Source organism: Micropterus dolomieu, linkage group LG01, assembly GCF_021292245.1.
Source record: "Micropterus dolomieu isolate WLL.071019.BEF.003 ecotype Adirondacks linkage group LG01, ASM2129224v1, whole genome shotgun sequence".
In the NCBI taxonomy this organism is placed as follows: Eukaryota; Metazoa; Chordata; class Actinopteri; order Centrarchiformes; family Centrarchidae; genus Micropterus; species Micropterus dolomieu.
Genome location: NC_060150.1, coordinates 16,694,265 through 16,716,018, shown reverse-complemented (window position 1 = coordinate 16,716,018; position 21,754 = coordinate 16,694,265). Strand labels below are relative to the sequence as shown.

Here is a 21,754-nt window from a genome sequence, read left to right as displayed (position 1 = left end):
GTATGTATGTATATATATATAATGTGTGTATATGTATATATATATAATGTGTGTATATGTATATATATATAATGTGTGTGTGTATATATATATATATATATATATATATATATATATATATATATATATATATATATATATATAATATGTGTATATGTATATATATATATATATATATATACACACACCAAGAACATTCCGCAGTCCATTCTTTGAATATGCGTCTGGGGTGAATATAAACAGCAGCACACGATGATAATATGCTTTCATCTTCAAAATAAACAGTCTGACATTTGGGAAACAGAGTCCATCTTGACTGAGTTTGACCACTACGCATCATCGATGTAAAAGTTGACCTCCTCTTATCTCGCTGAAAGTCTGGCACTGACGGTTTGGAACATGGACCACCTGTCGAGTGCTTGATCCAGAATGTTGATGGGGTAGGTCTCGGTAACGATGTGGGCACAACAGTCTCTGAATTCAGAATGAGTCCCATTTTGTCCTGACTGGACCTTTAGGAGCAGAATTAAGTCCAAGCTGGGCCAGCATGGCTCCTATCCCGGCTCTCGTTCTATCGTTATATTATAATGGGCTGTTTACATTATAAATAATAGTATTAAACATGTGATCCTTTAACATAATGACATAGTTAATAGAACAACAATATAATTATAGAATTACATATCAATATCAAGTGAAAGAATTACAAATATGTGTATACAATATACAAAAATGTCTAAAAAAGGGGGGGGTTTAGATTAAAGACAGATCTGTGCATTTACTTTTGTAATAAAACCGCAAAAATGGTTTGCACTCACCCAGAGGTGCTAAATGGGTAATTATCTAATTAATTAAGTAAAATTAGGGCTGGAAAAAAAGAAATCAAAGCTCCTGTAATACAAATTGTGTACTGGGACTGCCAGTTTGCATAATGAAAGAGGTGTCTGGCCTTACATACAGTTGTACATAAGAAAGTTGAATTTCATCACATTAAGAGATTCAGAACCCTGTTATGTTGCTATTATAGTGATATTATTTAGGAATAAAGTCTTGTGTCATTTTAAAGTGCTCCTGGCTTCCTTACTTGTTGTCTGGCCACAACTGTTTTTAAGTTTAACTTTGTCTACTTTATGAATCAATGTGGGTCAGAGATCCAGCTGAAGCCCTCCATCTTTCTCAAACCCATCTTCTCTGTCTCCTTCAGGGCAGCACAATGACGCCCGTATGAATCTGGCTATCGGCCTCACTGCCGCCCGCTACGGTGCCGCCATGGCCAACTACACCGAGGTGGTCCACCTGCTGAAAACTAAAGACCCACAAACCGGCAAGGAGAAGGTGTGTGGTGCCCACTGCAGGGACGTCATCACAGGTGAGGCGTGCAGTTTGTCGTTGCGTTGTTTTAAAGTGCTGAACAACTAATTAAACACTGTCCCATATGTTTAAACATTCATTAGAAGGAGTCAAAGGGAACCAGCTGTTATTCCTTCTTTCTTCTATCTTGTTGGTGTTTGACGTAAACTGTAATGTAAGCTTAGTTGATTTAAAAGTCACTTGATGCTGCTGTCGTATTTTATAATAACAATTACTCATTTAGCTGACACTTTTATCTATAGTGACTTAAAATTGCTATATATGTCAGAGGTCGCACGCCTCCGGGGGAACTAGGGGTTAGGTGTCTTACTCAGGGACACAGTGGTAAATGTGTCACAGTGGGAATTGAACCCGGGTCTTCAACATCAGAAGAATGTGTCTTATCCACTGTACCATTGCATCGGCCATTTTAAGAGGGAGAGGAAAGTTAAAGGTGCCATTTTGGAAAAAATGCTCTAATCATTTGACCAAATTTTCCAATAAGCTCTGAAAACAGAACTGTTTGAGTTTGGTGCCTAAATTCAAATTAAAGTCATGAAAGAAAGTTGACTCTACAATTTCGGGTGCTGTGCCACTTCAGTACTTCAGTTCTCTATTAAAAGTTAATCGTGTACTTTTTTACTCATACTTCACGCTTTCTCTCATCCTCCAAACTGCGTCAATGAAAAGACTGTTGAGCTTTCTGTCTTTTTAATACGATGCATGTTTTTTTCTCACAGGACAGGAATTTGACGTGAAGGCCAAGTGTGTGATCAACGCCACCGGACCGTTCACAGACTCACTGAGGAAGATGGACAACCAGGAGACCAAAAACATCTGCCAGCCCAGCGCTGGTGTTCACATCGTCATCCCCGGTTACTACAGGTGCTACATAACACTGTCATACATACAGCAAACACACTTACTTACGGTATATCTTTTAAAATAGTCATTTGTTTTTATTGAAAGTGTGGAGGTGTTTGATGTTTGTTTTTTTACTTCTCATCAGGTTTTTGGTATTTCAAATGCATAAAGAGTGTTTTCTCATTCTTATGTGTAAATACTGCTGGCTAAACTATTATCTGACCTATACCTGCATGCATGGGACAATCTTCTCTGGTTAAGATACAGCAGAGCAATAGAGTGGTTTTGTTGAAGTCAGGGGGTTTTAAAGTTCAGCCAAGCTTATTGAGCGAAACCCGAGGGAGCGCAAGCCCTTTGAACAGCGGCAGAAATGCCAACCACCTAATTCTCTTCCTCCCTTTTCTCTCGTCTCCCTCCCGCCGCTATCTTCCCCCTCCCCACCTCCTCTTCCTTCTCCATATCTGTGTTTTTCCATTTGTGCATCTTTTCTTCTCTACTGTTCCTCTCTAGCTCCTTAATTTGTCTCCTCTCTTCCTCACTTCTTCTCATTCCCACATTTTTTGGTGCCACCTTTTCTTTCTTTTCCTCCCTTCAACACTTCCTACTCTTCTTCACACTTTTTCAGCTGCCTTCCATTGTTTCCTCCTCACCTCTTCTTCCACATCATCCTTTATTTTTCTCTTACAAAAATGAGATTCATGAAGTTACAGATAAATCATCGATTGGATGGGAAAATGTGATTGTAAAGATCAGTAACGATAGAGCAAAATAGACATAATAACTAAGCTATTACTTATGCTACTACTATGGCTACCTCTACTTCTTCTTCTGCTACTTGTACTTGTGATAATAATGACCCCTCTTCCTGTATTTTCTGGCTTACAGCCCTGACAACATGGGTCTGCTCGATCCGGCGACAAGCGACGGACGTGTCATCTTCTTCCTGCCCTGGGAGAAGATGACCATCGCCGGGACAACCGACACTCCCACCAACGTGACGGCCCATCCAATCCCGGGGGAGGACGACATCAACTTCATCCTGAGTGAGGTCCGCAACTACCTTAGCCCCGATGTAGAAGGTATGGCTTTTCTATAACATTATTAATGTTCCAGGGCTGTACTTCACACAAACAGTGCTGGTTTGTTTATGCGTCTGTAAGAGCCGACGTGAAATGGGAATTTCCAGATTTAAGAAAAGCTCATTCAAAGTTCCACTGATGTTTGTAATAATTCAAATAACTAAAAATTCAGCCTTGGACGGGAACCTTTCTCTACAGTATGTCGTATGGCTCGCTACATGTGTAGATTTAAAAAAACAAAATTAAATATCATTAGTATTTCACTTTAACAAACACCATTTCCCACACAGAGATGAGTAATAAGACAATAACTTGGACAGAGTGGAGCGAACGCAGGGGACATTTTTAAACAGCAGAGAGAGTTTTATTTTGGAAACTTTAACAAAGTAATTGTTTAACTTTGTTGAAAGTAGGTAAAAGGAAGGTTTCAATTTCTAATATAGTGGATGCTGATTTGTCTTAGAATATAGAGAGTAAACCTCAGAATGACCGATGACAGAAAAGGTGAATGATAGATTGCTTTGAGTTACAGAAGCTGGTGGAACAGAGTCTGGCCCGGACCTGATGTGAGGATTTCAGCTCTCAGTAGCTGGCCTTGTTATCCAGAAATAATCCTACAACATAAAACATTTCTGCACCCTAGGACCTGGCAGACTGTTTGAAACAGCGAGTCTAAAAGCAAACAGAAACACCATATGCAATGGCTTAGGAGCCACAGACCAATATTATGTATTAAGTTTGTATTTTATGCTTAATAAAACCAAACCCCTCCTTACATAGCAAGGGTGCAATATGAGCTCAAGGAACAATTACAGGAAATAATATAAAGTTTTAACAATAACAAACAGTATAACGTGACTGTAAGCCACAAACAAGGATTGTAATAAGCCCAATACTGATGTATTCCAATTGCATATGTCCATGAATAGTTAAAGTTCTTCACAGGTCACAAGTCAAAGAACAACCATTGTTCTAGTTAAGCATAACTATATGGATCAATGATTTTTAAAGTCACTTTAAAATGGTCTACAGATGTCCATGTCTGTGTACAGAAAGTAAAAACTTTGGCTGTTGATATGGTTTTAACCCAGAATTGCTGTCCTAAATCTGTCTTATCTTATTATTGGTACCCTTGGTACGACATTTAGCACTGGTTCAAAGTGAAGTATCTTGGTTGAAATACGACAATGTTTGTGTCGTCTGCAGTGCGCCGAGGAGATGTTTTGGCAGCGTGGAGTGGCATCCGTCCTCTGGTCACTGACCCTGACTCCAAAGACACTCAGTCCATCTGCAGAAACCACATCGTCAGCATCAGCGACAGCGGACTGGTCACCATCGCTGGTTAGTTGGCCTTTAGGACTAGCTTAGTGAAACTACTGCACAAGCTGTGTGTTAACCATATAAAGGTGCACATTTTGTGTGTCCAGGTGGGAAGTGGACCACCTACAGGTCCATGGCTGAGGAGACTCTGGACGCAGCGATCAAAGCCCACAGCCTCTCAGCCGGACCCTGTAAGACTGCGGGTCTGATGTTGGAGGGAGGCAAGGGCTGGACGCCAACCCTCTATATCCGCCTGGTGCAGGACTATGGACTGGAGAATGAGGTAAAACACATTTACATTATAAACAGCATTAGTTTGCATTAGAATACACATTTGGGTTTTGTAGAGTAATTTTAAATACTTATTATGATGACTATAATTTGACTAGTTGAGGTAAACATCAGTGGCTGGAGCCAGAAAACCACCATTTTTCTGGCAGTAACATCAGATTGAACCTTGTTGTAAAAGATGAGTAAAAAAGGAGGTAGAAAACACAGTTTCAGATTAGTCAGGTCAGTTTTTATGCGTCTGAACTTGATTTAAACCTGAATATTCACTATAAACCTTATTTGTTTAGTGTCATACCATGGCAGATTTTTAAAACCTACAAATATATTTTACAATAAAGTCATTATAGTTCCAACCTTCCATTTTGTGAGGAACAAATAAATTCTCTTCTCTTTTGTTAATAAAAATCATCTCTGGAAAGCTCCTAAACTTCCTGCTTAAACTAATCCCGAATGGTTTCTGCATAAAGTTTTGTTGTTTTGCATAAAATTTATATTTTAAGCATCAATTTCTTCTTTGCTTTTCAAGCTTATCAATGAGCTGATTTACATTCAAAATCCCATTGAGGTTTCTTCTTTAAAGAAATATTTCAACATTTAGGAATACACACTTTCTTTCAGTGAGAAGAATCAATGTTATCATCAATCTAAAAAAACAACAGCAGGATTTTTTCTGTGTCTCTCTGCCCAGCACCTTTTATACAGAGTCTTTGTGAGGAGCGTGGATCACCAGATGCTATATAGTCAGCCAGCGCAGGTTTAGCTTTTGGTCTCCGTACAGGCACAGTTGTATTAAACTCGGTGTGACAATAAGAGCTCCCTGTTCCATGAAACACTACAAATTGTCAACTGTTACATTCCTTCTTTTAAGACACAATGTGTGAGCTTTATTTTTAAATGTTGAACTATTTCTCTAAACGCCTCAGCATGGTGAGGCGTAGAAAAGAGAAGAAAGAAAGTAGACCTTTAAGACCTTTAGCTACTGTATGCAGGACCAGACACACATTCATCTACAAACAAAGCTGGAAGAGCGCCCATATTCACTGTCTTCTTCACCAGCAGCAGTGACATTAAAGCTGCTGCTGTAACAATGCTGACATTTCTGCTACACAAAAGACTGGACACATGTTGAAATGCACTGTGTGCTGTACAATTTATCAATGGCATTAAGTAAGGGCGCATTGATTTACATCAGCTACACGCCATCTTTCCAATAATTAGGCTGTGCGTTTTCATTAAATCCAATAGAACATTGTTTCATGAAGAAAAAGCACTCCTGCACCGAGTGCCTGCAGTATACTTACTCCTCATTAGAGGCGTTCTGCACCGGCCCTGGTGTTCTCTCGAATATTCCTAAAAGGTCACTGTTGATATTTGGACAGCGTTTGCCCTTTCACATGATCGGAGAGCCAGCGATCTGAATAGCAAATAGCCGTCTTGCGTTCTGTAAACATGTGACACCTCATTGACAAAGTGGCGCTAACGCTCATCGCTTAACTCCAAAGAGGTGAAATCGATCATGTGAATACCAGCAGCTGCCACTGCGATCTACCCTGTCTAAGCTGTGATTTTATATTGTGTAAGCAGAAAAAAATTAACTTTAGATACTAGTGCATTCTTTGAATAATTAATAAAAGGTTGTACTGCTACCTATGTTACAATTGTTAATAATTAATATAATTTAGACTACACACACATGCACAGTAATCCAGTTTCAATGAAAGTCCCAAGAATGTTAAATGACAAACGAGATTTGTAACTGTTCTTGTAGTTTGCAGTGTAGATCTGAGAAAGAAAAAAAAGTTGATTAACCAATTAGTCGATCAATAGAACATTCGTTTTTAATAGTTTGAATCATGTTTCGAGCAAAAATGCCAAACATGACTTCCAGCTTCACAAATGTGAGGATTGGCTGGTTTTCTTTGTTTTAGTTGATGTTTAAAGACCAAATGAATAATTGGTTGATTAAGAAAATTATCAGCAGACTAATCAACAATGAAAATAATCGTAAGGTGCAGCCCTTGTTCCGATTCAACAGAAATCGATTGAGAACAATATGCAGAGATCTTGACGCACTTTGACTGGTGGTGGATTTAAATAACAGATAATGGTGTAAACAACAACAGGCAAGCTCATTATGGGCATAGGCTGTGTAAAACAGTGCCTCTGTCTGTCTTCCAAAAGGTTAAAGTAAATTTCACAAAATGTTTTCATTTTCATGATATTAGCAGGAGGAAACAGGCAGGGTGGCCCAACATGAGGAAAAAAGGTTTTGAGAGTATAACATTTGTTGTTGTTTACCCACTGACAGGTCAAGATGAAATATTATATTTTATTAAAAGTTGGTGGTAATCTTGTTTTATAACAAATTCCAAATAAATATAGTATTTTGTAAAAACTATTTTAGAAAAGATTATTGTAATGTTGTTTTGATTGTGATTTGTATTTCCCTTGTAAGGTCATGCGACCAATAATTGGACTATGTAGAGAAACCTAAAATAACCTCAGATGTCACTTTTAGAACTTGCTGAGTTGTTTCCAGCAGTTACTGTTGCTGTAGTAGTCTGAAGTAAAGTCCTGTAACTGACGAAAAAGCTTACTGGACTGGCTGTTTTCTGTTGCAAACTGGATGTCTTCCTTTTTTTCTTTCTGTCCGTCTTTCTTTCTTTCATATTGTATTTGGTACCTTTGTCTCGGTGCACAGGTTGCTCAGCACCTTGCCTCAACGTACGGAGGAAAGGCGTTTGACGTGGCCAAGATGGCTCAGGTCACTGGGCAAAGATGGCCAATCGTGGGGAAAAGATTGGTGTCTGAATTCCCTTACATTGAGAGCGAGGTAAAGTGGCATTTAATGCAAATAATGAATAATCTCAAGGATCAAATGCTTCAGGTTTAGTCTAATGTAAGTCTTCTTTCTCAGGTGCTGTATGCCATTAAGGAGTACGCCTGCACAGCCATTGACGTTATTGCCCGACGAACACGCTTAGGCTTCCTGAACGTGCAGGCGGCTGATGAAGCCCTCCCCCGCATCGTGCAGATCATGGGCAAAGAACTTGACTGGAGTCAGGACCGGAAGATGGTACAGTTTATTGTATAATCACATTTTGTGGAGAAAATCAGCCTAAAGGTGATATAAATACACCTTTTTTCCTGTCACAAACTGAGGATTTTGTGAAGTTTTACCCATTTATCTCATTAGTGTGTGTAATATTTTTCCCTTCCCCAGAAAACCTACTGAATTGACATAACGCTTGAATCCCTGGCAGTGTTTCTTTTGTGACCAGTACACAATGGAAAGGTCCACACCCTTTATCCCTTTAGAGTAGAGAGGCTCTGCCTGTATGGAAGAGATGAAGTGATATGTGTGTATGAAAACTGAACTCCCAACTATTTGAAGCTGTTATTGTAAACCAGTACAGGAAGTCTTCCAGCAGCATTGTAAAACCCCATAAACAAGGCAGTACAGTATGGGGAATACGCTGAATACATGTTCTGGTTTTTAGGAAATGTTTTTATAGCCGTTGTCCTTTCCAGTCTTTGTTACTCACCTGTTTATCATTTCCTTTTTGAATTGTTTAAGAGAAACTGCTAATGCTAAGATAGCATTACAGACATCACCATGAATTCTGAGAAACTGTTTTCTACTTCCTTTTAGACATGTCATAGACTATTAATTGATTTATTGAGAAAATAATATGAAAATAATCATTACAGCCTAAATAAAAACTAAAAGTAACAACTCAGAGTCAATTAAAAAAACAATCACTGTGTGCATCGTTACATCTTAGTTTTTTTTTACTGTGGAAATGCTTTTGGGTATATTTTAAATGAGAGAAAATGAGTCTGATCACATTGTGCCGTCCTTCATTCAGGCGGAGCTTGAAGCAGCTAGGAAGTTTCTGTACCACGAGATGGGATACAGGTCTCGTTCTGAGCAGCTGACCAAGACGTCTGAGATCAACCTGGACTACCAGGAAGTAGTCAGGTAATTATTCCACTTCCTTTTTTCCTTTGTTCCTGTTAGACTTTTTACATTCTAAAATCCTGTTTGTTCCCCCTACTACAAAGTTTTATTTTACTCAGATCCATCCCTAACAAATCTATCTTGTACATGCATATATTCATCATATTCTTCATCTACATGATTGTTATAGGCAGTGTTTTTAATAAATGCTTGTGTGTGTTACAGATACAAGAAACGTTTCCATAAGTTTGACAGTGAGAACAAAGGATTCATCACCACAGTTGACGTCCAGCAAGTTTTGGAAGTGAGGCATCTTTCATCCCTTTCTCTCCCTTCTCTTTTCTTTGCTTCTGTCTTGGTCGCTGTCTTTCTGTTTGTCTTCCATCGTTACACACTTGTCTTCATTATATCTTATTGATCCCTGCTCTTGTTTTTCTTCTCTGCAGAGCATCAATGTCCACATTGATGAAAATGCTCTCCATGAAATCCTTAATGAGGTGGACCTCAACAAGAACGGACAAGTTGAAATTGATGAATTCCTGCAGGTACGTAACATGCAGACAGTCAGTGAGGAGAGCGATGAGATGAAGACATCTGATATTTCACTTTTTACTTAAGTGCAGCTGTCATGCTTCTTTGCACTACTCACGTTTACGTGTAAAACTGTTAAACTGTGATGTTCGGTCAGGTTAATACAATTCAAGTGAAGAAAGTAATAATTGTTTTTTAACAATATTTTTAAGGCTTAGCTGCGAAATGAGTGTAATACGGCTAACTCAAGTTTTTATCTAAACCACCGTGGAAAAATATGCTTCCTTTAATCACTTCTCCAGTTTTTGGAAATGCATAGAAAATTAGAATTTCGACTGTAAATAAATACATTTTTTTTAAAAAGTAGTTTTAGGAAGAATATTATCTCCATGTAAAATTTATAAGTAATTAAATATTAAATATATCTAAAAGATGAAAAAGACAATGGAAACAAGGTACTGTCTCACTCCATTCATCCTTTACCACTGCAGAACATAGCCAGCTACTGTTCCTGTGGTCCACAGAAGAAAATTAAATTACAAATATTAAAATATATATTATTTGCATTCTTGTTCAATCTAAAATTAAGATTTTTTAAAAACAAGTGAAAAATATGGGGGATTATTTCAACATGTTTCCAATAGAAATGAATTGGTTTCAGAAAAGTTCAAGGACTGAATTAAGCAGGTTGCTGCACAGAATTTATTTCATTGTAAACTGACACAAGTCTTACTGCACTGGCAAATTCTTTCACTTGTTCTAAGAAAATAGGACTTAAGACTGAATTCAGAACTAACTGGCAATAAAAGTAAAATATATCTTGAGTGCACAAATGCACTGTGGTGTGGCTGCGACTGATGAGAGGGCCCATTAATGCCTAACACCTGTCAGTACCAGCAGAACAAACAGGACTGAGGACATGAAGGCTGGATAATAGAAGCCCAAGGGATTGCAATCCATTACACACACATTTTGCTACAGTTTTTTCCCTATTTTACAGTCTTTTCCTCTCAGATTTTCTTTGTGAACGGCAATATACCTGTTTTTAATCTGCTTTCAATCGCCTGCCCTGTCATGCTTTAGAAATGATTATGAAATTTGGCTTGAAAGGATTTTAATATATTACTATGTCATATTTTATGCTGGAATGTGCCATTAGTTAGGTATTTCTATGTCTATAAAACTAAATACTAAATCCTAAATATGTGTTTTTATATTGTAGATAAACTGTAGATATATAAGCGATCAAGTTACAGTCTTATGCTATAAATAGTCTGTCGTTTTCAGAACGATTACCCAGATAAATACAACGTGTTCCTCCTACATACACACTGGACTGACCTACCCTGTTGTGAAAATAAGCCACTGTCCACCTGAGACGTGAGAAGGGGAAAATCCGTTCCTGCAAACAGAATGTGTGAAGTCTTAACTCGACTAGATAGAGCTAATTAGACAGGAGAATCTCTGTCAGCGCCTTGTGTAATGAGGCCTGAAGTGTGTCCGGGGCTCCTGTGTCTGTCCGCTGCTAAATTACTTTCTCTTCTTTGAGTCCAGAAAAGAGTCATTATAGGAGAGCTTGATGACAGTCGATTATTTAGTCTTCATTAGTGTGCCGACTTTGATGCTGGCCGGAGAAACAACCTGATGGCTGGACAATAAATCTTTGAACTGGAACTTTTTTGTTCTCCCCTGTGTGACAAAATCTGTGGCGGTCTGTCAGTAAAAAAAAAAAAACACGAGATGAGCATTTAATCATGCCTGACATGGATATTATGATACTGAATATGTTTCTGCTTGTGTGCCTGACCTGCACGTGGATGTCTTAGGGACAACACGCAGGTAGTGTACAGATGGGAGAAAATACTGTAACCCTGTCAAGACCTACAAGGCCGACCTTAAAGGGGCTTCCTCTCACATTAAAGTTAACAATTGCAGTGATCAAACTGCTGAAGTTCTGAGAGACAGTCAGAAATAACACTTCGTCTTATAATCTTTGATGTTACCAGTCTGAAAGAAACGTTGCGAGTGCAGCATCAAGTCACATGCCTTTTTTGTCGCCAAGAGCGGTCTCCAGCGGTGGAAAGCCACGCCAGCATTCACTTTCTTTCTTTTTATATCGCTTCTTTTCTTTGCCATCTATATGTTTCTGTGATGCTCACCGGGGGCTATAAGTTTCCTTCAACTTAGACACGCATAGCCAGACGTGTCCCACAGCGCGCAGCTTGGCAGCTCCTCTTCTTCGTCTGCTCGTGACTAAGTGCCGGACGCTACAGTGACCTGCTATCGCATCTTGACAGGACAGGCGGGGGCTAGCTGGTTAGCATGCAAACTTCCGTAGATATCTCTGCAACATAATACATAGACGTCTTTGGCATGACGTCAAAACTGTTACTTATTCACATCCTGTTGATCATATTAGTTCATTTTTTAAACTTCTGTCCAAATCTTACACATTGTACCTCTAACAAAAAGACAAACACACTGGTGAACAGATTGTCTGTTCACACTGGTGAACACTGATGAAGGTAAAAAACACACTAACAAGCATCCGAGAAGTGTTTGGGTGGTGATGCGCAGTGGAAAAGACACATGGCCTTTAGTGTGAGAGGCCCGGGTTTGAATCCAATGTGAGACACCAATGTGTCCCTGAGCAAGAAACTTAACCCCTAGTTGCTCCAGAGTAGGGCTGGCCGATGTAGACTGTTGGCTGGGGTGTGGTGGTGGTGGGGGCTTTAGGGGCATGTTTTACTATTTGTAGGAACTTAGCTTGTTTGCTATTTCACCGTTTTAAATATACTTCATACTTCACCTTATTTAAGTGTCACTCACTTATTGAATCTGCCTCCTTCAGTTCTCTTCACACTTCACAGCACGCCCCGCTTCTTTTCATCTCTCAGTAGGAGGCTATGTTGTATGAAGTCACCGAAAAAAAACTAACTCCTCTTCTGGACTTTTCCTCCCGCAATTCCGTTCACAGCAGCAGCTACGCCCCAAAACAAAATCAACGTGGTAGCTAACGAATTACATCTACACTATAATATCGCTTTACCAGGTCTGTGCTTCTAAAATATCCACCATGTCGCGACGTGTAACGTAATGACTCCGTGTTTCTCTGAAAAATGCTACAATGTGTCGCCAAACATACCTGGGCGGCCCACAGAAGTAAACTGTATTTGTGGGAAACACTGACTGCCAGGTCTTCAGCAGCGTCGACGGCACTGTGTCTCCCTCCATGTTGTTAGAGAGTTTGTGAGTAGACAGCTGTGTGTAGACGCACATGGCTGTGCAAGGCTTTGTGGTGAGGGAGAGAGTGGAACAAACGCTGTCAGGACTTTACGAAACATATTAATTAACTCGACATCAAACTGTATCGCTACAAACTGTATTGTCTAATTTTATATCTCTTTTGAAATGATATCTGTATGTATTTTATACCAATATGCCCAGCCCTACTCCAGAGGCGTGCGACCTCTGACATATATTGCAATTGTAAGTCGCTTTGGATAAAAGCGTCCGTTAAATGAATAAATATGTAAATGAGTTAAAGCACTAGCACTAAAGCACTAGAAAATCTGACATAAGATAAGTGTGGTGATATCATATATTTGTCTTATTGTCAACAAATCCACCGAAAAGACCAAAATCAAATCGGTACTGTCTAATATATCTGGTTTTATTATGTCATTATTATGCACTAAAGAAGATAATTCAAATCAGAAAACTTATGAAACAACAGATTTTTTAATATTTTTTAACACAAGTACTTTCACTTGAACCAAGTGCAACAGCATGAAATCATTCAAGGAAAATGTGTGCAGATTCTTAGCGTCTCGCTCTGCCTGTCTCCATGACGGTTGACTTTTAACTCTGTAAACAGCCGTAAACACGTTCGCATTGTATGTTGTCGGACGACACTTTTTACAAAGTAGTTCCAGGCATATTGACACCTTAATAATGGAGTCATTTACCATAGAATGTACAATGGTCTTACAGAGATATCAAATTTGAATTCATTTTGCGGTTTGTATGCTTTATTTCCAGTCTTTGTGAGCTGAGATGTTAATCTTCAGTAAGAATTAATAGGTTTAGGGCTAAAGCGCCACAGAGAAGGTAGTGGACAGTGGACAGATGGACTAACACATAGATGTTGTTTTAACACAAGGTCAGTGGACAGTAGAATCTGCCTAAAATGGCTTCATTTCCACGTAGAAAAAAAAATCCCATCCAATTCAGCTTTAACTCATAAAGACCACAGTAAGTGTTGGCTTTATTTTCTACCTCATGAAGTCCGAGATATGGAGGTGATCTGACGGCTCTAAAGCATTGGATATTTTTGCCGTCATACAGATAATTATTTTGATGGTTTGACAAGTTAACCTTTCCCTGCTGTCATCACACACACTGTATGTTCTCTGCCTGTTTCCTGTGTAGCTGATGAGCGCGGTGAAGAAGGGACAAGTGTCAGACAGTCGTCTGGCCATTCTGATGAAATCTGCGGAGGAAACTCTTGATATGAGAGGGCCGGTGACGGTGGACCGCAGCGGGGGTGGAGTCTGAGACGAGCAGGACTTCATGGCCGCCAAAAAAGCCTTCAGCTACCGGTCCGTTTTTAAAGGTGGTGATGACAGAAAAAACGAACGTGTCTCAATGCAAATGGCGCTATTTGAATGACAATAACGCAATCAAGCATGCGGCTGGATGAATTTAGCCAAATCAAGTGTAGACCAGCATCACTCCTGAGTGTTTTGGGTGAAATAGTATCTAATGATTGAGACTGAGATTCGTTTTTCATGAAGTCACAGTAAATCTGTCTGTTTGTCTGCCTTTTGATTGCTTCTAATCATCAGGTGCCTCTGTATTACACAGCACACAATGTTCACAATTGATCTGTTTTATAGTGTCTTTTTAACAAACCCTTTGATACTTTAATCATTACATTAGCTTTGCAGTTTCTCCAACTCTCCTTTTAAAACTTAGTTCATTTTTAACATAATCGACAGCGATTGTTGAGGAAACAAAGTCCTCTATGCGAGGCAGCTTTTTCAGGTAGAAACTGAGCATTTGGTAATGCTTTATTTCACAGGTGCATTATATCCTAATAATACCCTAAACGTTTTCTGGAAAGAACTTTGTAACCTGGAAAAAAGAGACGGCGTTCACAAAACCTAGAGAGTCTTTCAGGCCCCGTTAGCTAGTAATGATGGATCTTAAATGCTGAGAGTGTTTTCTACAGACACTCTTAATTTTTACACACTTTCCTCCAAAGAGCACATGCTTGGTGTTAAGAGCTTGTTTGATTGAAATAAATGAGTTTTAAAAGTATGCTTAACGTACCTTTTATCAGTTAGCTGCTGCGTGAGGCAGATGTAACTGTAAAGCACAAATATAACCTTTTGCAAGATTCATAAATAAGTACTTTCAGCCAGAAGAGATTAATATATTAAGCTGTAGGTTAACAGTTCACTGTGTAAGATTTAGTGGCATGTAGTGGTGAGGTTGCAAATTGCAACTGTCTGTCCAGTCTACCACTGCCACCTACCCTTTCAAAGAGCATAGGACAGCTACGGTGGCTGACACAGCACTAAAGGTGTCTCTTCTGAGAGAGCAGAGTTCCCAGTCAAGAAATGAGGTTTCTTTAGGTAGATATATTAAGGAATTACATTTACTTAATTATTCAGTAAAACCATATGTTATTGCCACTGACAGATAACATAGAAAATGTAAGCCAAGAGTGTGAAACAGTGTCACTGTTTCTGCACCACAGTCCATTATAAATCACATAATAGATAAAGTTTATACAAACAATACAAGGGAAACATGTTTTCTCTCTCTGACCCTCGGTAAAACTGCCTGCCAGCAATAATATCTGGCCCGCGGTCAGATTATGGTGCTTTCAAAGCGGCAAAAAATAAATAAATACTTTGATAGCGGTGCTGAAATAGATCTCAGTCATGACAGCAACAGTTATTCACATGATTACTTCCTGTTTAGTGGTTTTGCGTACAAAATAAAAGCGTGAGAAGCTTGTTTGCTGTAATGCTTTGCTTGGAGTTGAATAGAGCTTTTACTTACTGGAAGCAGTGGCCAGTTTGCTTACCTTAGCATAAAAACTGGAAACATAGGGAAACCACATGTCTACCAGCACATAGCAGTCTAGCACATAATTGTTGTTTTTACGGATTTAACAAATGTGATATATTGTGTTAACAGTGAGCTTTAGAGATGCTGGTAGGTGAATTTTGTTGCCTTTAGACAGAGTTAAGATAGCTGTTTCCCTGTTTCCAGTCTTTATGCTAAGCTAAGCTAAGCGGCTGCTAGTTGTTGCTACATATTTTACCGTACAGTCATGAATGCTCTCGATCTTCTCACGGATTATATGCAAGAAAACAAATAAGTGTTCTTCCCAAAATATTGAAGTATTACTTTAGGAAGCTCTTGTCTTAAGTTACAATGTTTTAGGAAACGCCTCTTCAGCTTAGGAAGGTTTGTTAGGTTTAATTTGCAACCATGTTACTATCACGATGCAGCTGAACATCCAAAAAAAAGGCACACAATTTAGACACAATTTACACAAACTAGACTGAATGAAGAATAATTGAAAAATTATTGATTTACTTGGTTTAAATGGAGCTGTTCTTTCAAGGAAAAACTATTTTACTTGCGATTAGAAACAATTTACGAGTTCTTTCCAGGAAACTTCCTGTGAACTAGTTAAAAAATGATGGACCTCTAAAATAAAGCCTCACCGAGCTGAGTTTTTTCTGATCTTCGCGTGTTACGAGCACTAGTCAGGTAATGTTAATGGTCTTTAAAGCACTCTGATATGTTTCTCAGGCCTGTTCTTATCCCAGAAACATTATTTTTAAGCTGATCTGGGATAAGGGTGGGAGCAATCTTACATCGTCCTGTCTACTGTGTTTTCCATAAATTGCACTACCAACAAATTACTGATGATTCTGTGGTTTACATTACAAGGTCTCCAGCTTTAACGTTACTATAGCGAATCACTGCTACTTATATTATATTTTTAATTATTTATTCTCTTTGCTCGTGTCACTGCAGCCGTTTACAGACAGAAATACTTTTTAATATATTGCATCACAAAAGCAGGATTGTTGGCTATGATTGAGTAATTTCTATTAGATGGATCTCATGCTACATGTTAACTATATTCTCTAAATAATGCAAAGCAAAATGTTTATTTTTTACAACTTGTGCTTGAAGTGGACTTTTTTATTTTTATTTCTGTGCTTGTGGTCAAGAGCAAGGGAGAGATCTGAAAATGCGGTAAACGCACATAACATGTCAGAATATGTAACCCTGCATGCTGTTAGCTGATGATATTATTGTTTATATGACAAAAAGTAAGAGATTTTTAATCCAGCATGGGCATTTTATCATGTCATAGCAGGTTTTATCTTCAGCTTTTGTATGATGTGTAGGAGTGAAATTTAAAACACAATGCACTGTATGAATGTATGATATGTGCCTTGATGTGCCTAAGATTGATACTTAATCATTTACCCTCTTTTTCACGATGCTACACTCCATGTTTAACAAATACAGGATTTTATGTTAATGTAAAGATATGTATATAACAGTTGTTATATAAAGAATAGTATTTATGTAATGTATGCCAATTATTTTTTTTTTGAACAGAGGTCTCTTAGAAAAGGGCATGCTGCCATGTTGGAGGGGTTAACGACCAAAATTTGGCCAGCAGGAGGTTTGTAGGGCAGGAGTTATATTTTTAGTTTGGTAATTTGAACTGTGGAAGTCAAAAGGCACACACATTTTGTAGGGCTGGGTGTCGAACCACAATATCTTTTGGACTGAGTAAATACCCTTTAGAAATGTAAACGTGTTCACTTATTTTATGATCAGATAGTACCCCTTTTAAATCAACATTATTCAGGCTTTAGAGTATTTTATTGAGGCAAAGTTCTTGTGGAGTTTTTTTACATTTAAGAATCCTGAAAACTCAATCAGCTTTTTATATAAGTGATGGAGTTCAACATAAATAAACTGTCTGCCAATACTTTTGGATACTTTACAGAGATTTTCAGTATTTTTTATGTTTGTCTGAGCTATTCCTACTGCAATCAGGATTGGGCAACATATATCAATATGTGATGACAATTTGAAAGAAATTGTTTAGTGGTTACATTCATGTAACAAAGTGGTCAGACCGTCTCGAGCCCTGCGTGGAGCACATTCCTGCTAGATTACTTTCCAACATGAATAGAATACTTCTGCTCTGTGCCTTGCAACTGTTGCGACAAAAAGATAAAATATTTGCTGTGGGAATTTGTAGTAAAACATAGTATTGTGCTGAGGTTTTGATCTCTTGCTCAAACTGGACTTCCAGCACACCACTATAGTCGTGTGGTTTTAACACACGGCTGCTATCAAAAATGTAAAAAAGGTGAAATTGCTGTATTAGTAATACCAGAGTTTTTGGTACTGTAAGTCAGTTAATGTATCAGAACCAGTGTCAAAAAATAACCAAAAGACAAAAACCCAGTACTTTTTATTTAGTTTTTGTACTATGCCAGTTTAGAAACAGCATTCCGACCATCATATGACACTAAAATTTCTGAGTCCCAAATAATGCAATCATTTTTCTGTTACTGCTGGTGCTCCCACCCTGAACAGAAAAATAAATAAATTCTCATTGTTGTTTTTATTCCTCCGACATGGCAGACCTCCCTCTTCCTCAATACAGGCCCCTGTTGAAGGTTTTATATTGTAAAATAAGTGTGGGCAGACTGTGCTTCCTTATTGCCTTCATGTTATGATTTATATTCAGATTTTCTGTGGACGTGCAGTAAATAGAATCATTCCATAGGTTTCCTCCCATGTACCAGCACTGTAACTGTTACTGTAAGTGTGTGTGTATCAGTGTGTGGTCACAAGGGGGTTTGGCTACAATACACACTGAGGACCCAAACTGCCAACGCCGGCCTGTCAAGAATAGCTCATGGGCAGCACGACTTAAATCGCGATGTTTGATTGTCTTCTTCAGATGAAATTACAGCTTTATCCACACTCAAAGGGAATCATATTCCTCGTTCTTTTTTCTTTTCCAACAGTACTGTTAGAAAACTTTGAGTCAGTCTTCAGGTAAAAAAGAAAACAAAAGCAATTATCTAATTAAATGTATCTGGTTACTTGCAAAGCTTTGTGTTGTTTTTTTTTGTTGTGTTTTCTTGTCATTTATACCTGGCGTGATCACAGTGGAGAAAAGTCAACAACAGGACAGAAAAGACATGGACGTGTTTACTGTGTGAAGAGGTTTTTTTTTTTTTGTTTGAATCTATTTTAAAATTATGAAATTATTTCTTTTCTAAAATTGGATCTGTAGGATTTAAAAATAAACAGGTAAATTAATTTACAGGTAAAGTTTTATTTTGGGGTGGGAATAATATATAATATGCTTAATCGCATTCTTGCCAAGAGTTAGGTATAAAGATTTATACCGCTGTCATATCTGTATGTTACATATGGAGCTAGAGCGAGCAGACAGCTTAGCAGAAAGACTGAGACTTAGCAGTCTCTGTCTCAAGGTAATAAAGTGCCATGTTTGCACTTTGGTACTGATTAAACAAACAAGATAAAACAAATTAATAATTGAGCTTACGAGGTGCTGGTAGGATGATTTTAGCACTATTGTTTCAGAGCCAGGCTAGCTGTTTTCCCCTGTTTCAAGGACTTATGCTAATCTAAGCTAACAGTGTCCCGGCCGTAGTTTCATATTTAATGGACATGGGAGCAGTATCAATATTCTCATCTTACTCTCCAGCCAACAAGTACATTTCCCAAAATGTCGCATTATTTCTATAAGGAAAGGTTATAACATAAATGATTGATGTGGATAGAACATTTGTTTATCCTGACCCCAATTCTAACAATAACCTCAAACTGAGGTCCATTTAGTAGCTGTTGTGGTGATCACATCACACACGTCTTCATCAGAAAATGGCGATTGTCATTGAAATGTAATGTTCAAATTTCAATATTTTTATTGAGCACTTTAAGGACTTCTTGTTCACACTGAGTTGGTCTACACTTAAAAGATGATGATGAAGTAATGTAACATGATTGAAAGCACCTGAAAGCTACTTAATGGACCTTGTAGTGAGATATTTTAAACCTAATGTGAAAGGAACTCACTGCTGACCTCCATTGTTTAGAGTGAAAACAACAGCTACTGTAAATGAAATTAGTGATGAACCTTTAGTTTACGGTTTATATAATGATGCAGGTGGATTTACTATCCTGTTAAGTGCTACCTGTCTTTAATTGTAAAACATTGACTCAGGTTGCATCTGGTAAAAATATCCTCACTCAGATTGGTTCTCACAAGGGTAGAAGTAGACACACACATGTGCTAAACTTCATCCAGTCGGCTCCCTGCAATTTGGGTGAAAAACAGCCTTTTCTCCCAAAAGGTCACAGTGAAATTTGAGTGACAGCTTTAAGTCCTCCGCTCATATTACAATTTGCAGTGAAGACGTCCACAGAGCGGTGCCTTCCTGGGAAAAGGCCGGCAGTACGGGGAAGCAATTAATAGTAATGAATAATGGGACAAATCTGGTTGGCATATGACCGCTAATGCTCTTTTTCCCTCTCTCTAGAGGATTAGGACAGTGATGCCAGCCACGCCGAGGTGTCTGCCTGCACACTAATTGAATAGTGTGGGGATGATGGGAGGGGGGTATTAGCTACTGTCTTCCTCCATTTCTTCCTTTACTTTTTCAAAGGGAATTTCTGATCAGAATGCATCAAATTTGTCTTCTTTGTTTTGGAGGAATTGTTCAGGTCCCCTGGCTAAGCCTGCAAATATATTATAAGCCTATATGATGCTGTTTCAGAGCCAAGAGAAGAAATATGAAATCCACAAATACAACAATATTTTGGGGGGGACTAAAATGGTCAAATTTAAAGAATTGAGCCTGAAAAGTGTAACTTGTTCGCTAAAAGCCCATTCCCCCAAAACTACTCTCACTACAACTGTCAAGCTTTTAATTGGATTAAAAATTCTGCAGTTTACAATAATAACTAGCTAGATTTTTCACTTTCTACACCTTGTGCATGTGTAGTAATTTTGGAAACACAGAGACATGTTTTAGATTGATTGTGCAAAATGATCATTGGTCATGAAGATTACTGTTATCTGAGCACTATGAATCACTCAGAATCAGGTAGTTGTAGTCTATTATTTGCATTTGATTACGCTTCCTTTTCTTTTCCTCTGGTTTAGCATTTACAACAACAAACACAACACAACAAACAAAGCTTCTTTGCTTTTGTATGTTTAAACAAGTTTTGAACTGGATACGACAGGTCATAAATTGTGTGGGGGGATACTTTGTAACCCCATGACTCCCCTCAATGACTAATCCGGACATGCCCTGCATCCGCTAGCAGTGTTAGCACCTTCCCCAGCCCATGAGCTCGAGTGCCAGTGTTAGAGATTAGAAACTGGTGAGTGGAAATGATCAGCCATTCTGATGGTTTCAATAAACAAGTTGTTGCAGAAATAATGATGTTTTGATGAGTTTTAATTAGAAGTGTGAGGAAGAGCGCTGGGACCAGACAGTCCCGCAACGACTCATCAAACCCTACACTTATTCAGCTAATAATTATGGTAAATAAGATGATAATTAACTGGAGAAAATTAATCACATTGACCTCTTGCAAACAAGTAAAAGTTCAAATATTGATATGGGACAGGGCAGGTGAGGGAACTGACTAATTTAATAAATCATTATTTGGTGTTATTTGTGCCTTTAAAACTAATTGCAAGTGAAAATCATTAAATAAGGATTTTTTTAAAAATACGAAGCACTACCTGTAGTCTAAAAGTGGTTCTCCGGGGTACTGTTTCAGACTTTGTGATGGCTGAAGGTTTGTAAGGTTTCAGAAGTAAGGGGGAAAAGCATAACGAAACTGGTGAACCTTGAGAAATCTCCACTTTATGGGGGGAAATAATGGTTCAAACCTTTCTGGGCCACTCTTGAACGTCCTCCAGTCGAACAAAAAGACATTTTATAAAGGTGTCCTGACATTTACCTGGGTCATTCACAGGCTTTGTGCCTATCAGTGTGTGGACAGGAAGCTCTTTCAGCTGCATTTCAATGGACACCTGCCAATCAACCCAAACAGGGAGAGAATCTTAAATTGCTGTTCTTCCTCAAACCCAAGAAGATGAATATTAACATCAATAAATCAGTAAGATTCCTCTTTTCCTGTAAAACAGAGCCCGTTTGTTGTCCAGCTTGCGAGATCTTCATGAAAGGAATGTGTACAGCAGTTACAGTGTGTTTTGTGACGGCAGTAAATGTGCAACTCGTTC

The 21,754-nt window shown here is 38.4% G+C and overlaps 1 protein-coding gene across 4 annotated transcripts in view; it reads left to right on the top strand.

Moving 5' to 3' along the window:
• gpd2 (glycerol-3-phosphate dehydrogenase 2 (mitochondrial)) overlaps positions 1 to 14,987 on the top strand; it is a 32,570-nt gene extending 17,583 nt beyond the window's left edge. For all 4 annotated transcript variants that reach the window (XM_046060292.1, XM_046060279.1, XM_046060287.1 and 1 more), the window contains 11 exons: positions 1,205 to 1,369; positions 2,091 to 2,235; positions 3,100 to 3,293; positions 4,500 to 4,634; positions 4,721 to 4,896; positions 7,606 to 7,737; positions 7,822 to 7,980; positions 8,774 to 8,886; positions 9,091 to 9,169; positions 9,312 to 9,410; positions 13,828 to 14,987. In XM_046060292.1, coding sequence (XP_045916248.1) covers positions 1,205 to 1,369; positions 2,091 to 2,235; positions 3,100 to 3,293; positions 4,500 to 4,634; positions 4,721 to 4,896; positions 7,606 to 7,737; positions 7,822 to 7,980; positions 8,774 to 8,886; positions 9,091 to 9,169; positions 9,312 to 9,410; positions 13,828 to 13,953 — 1,523 coding nt within the window. In that variant the 3' untranslated portion in view covers positions 13,954 to 14,987. The remainder of the gene's footprint in view (positions 1 to 1,204; positions 1,370 to 2,090; positions 2,236 to 3,099; positions 3,294 to 4,499; positions 4,635 to 4,720; positions 4,897 to 7,605; positions 7,738 to 7,821; positions 7,981 to 8,773; positions 8,887 to 9,090; positions 9,170 to 9,311; positions 9,411 to 13,827) is intronic.
• The last annotated feature ends 6,767 nt before the right edge of the window (positions 14,988 to 21,754 follow it).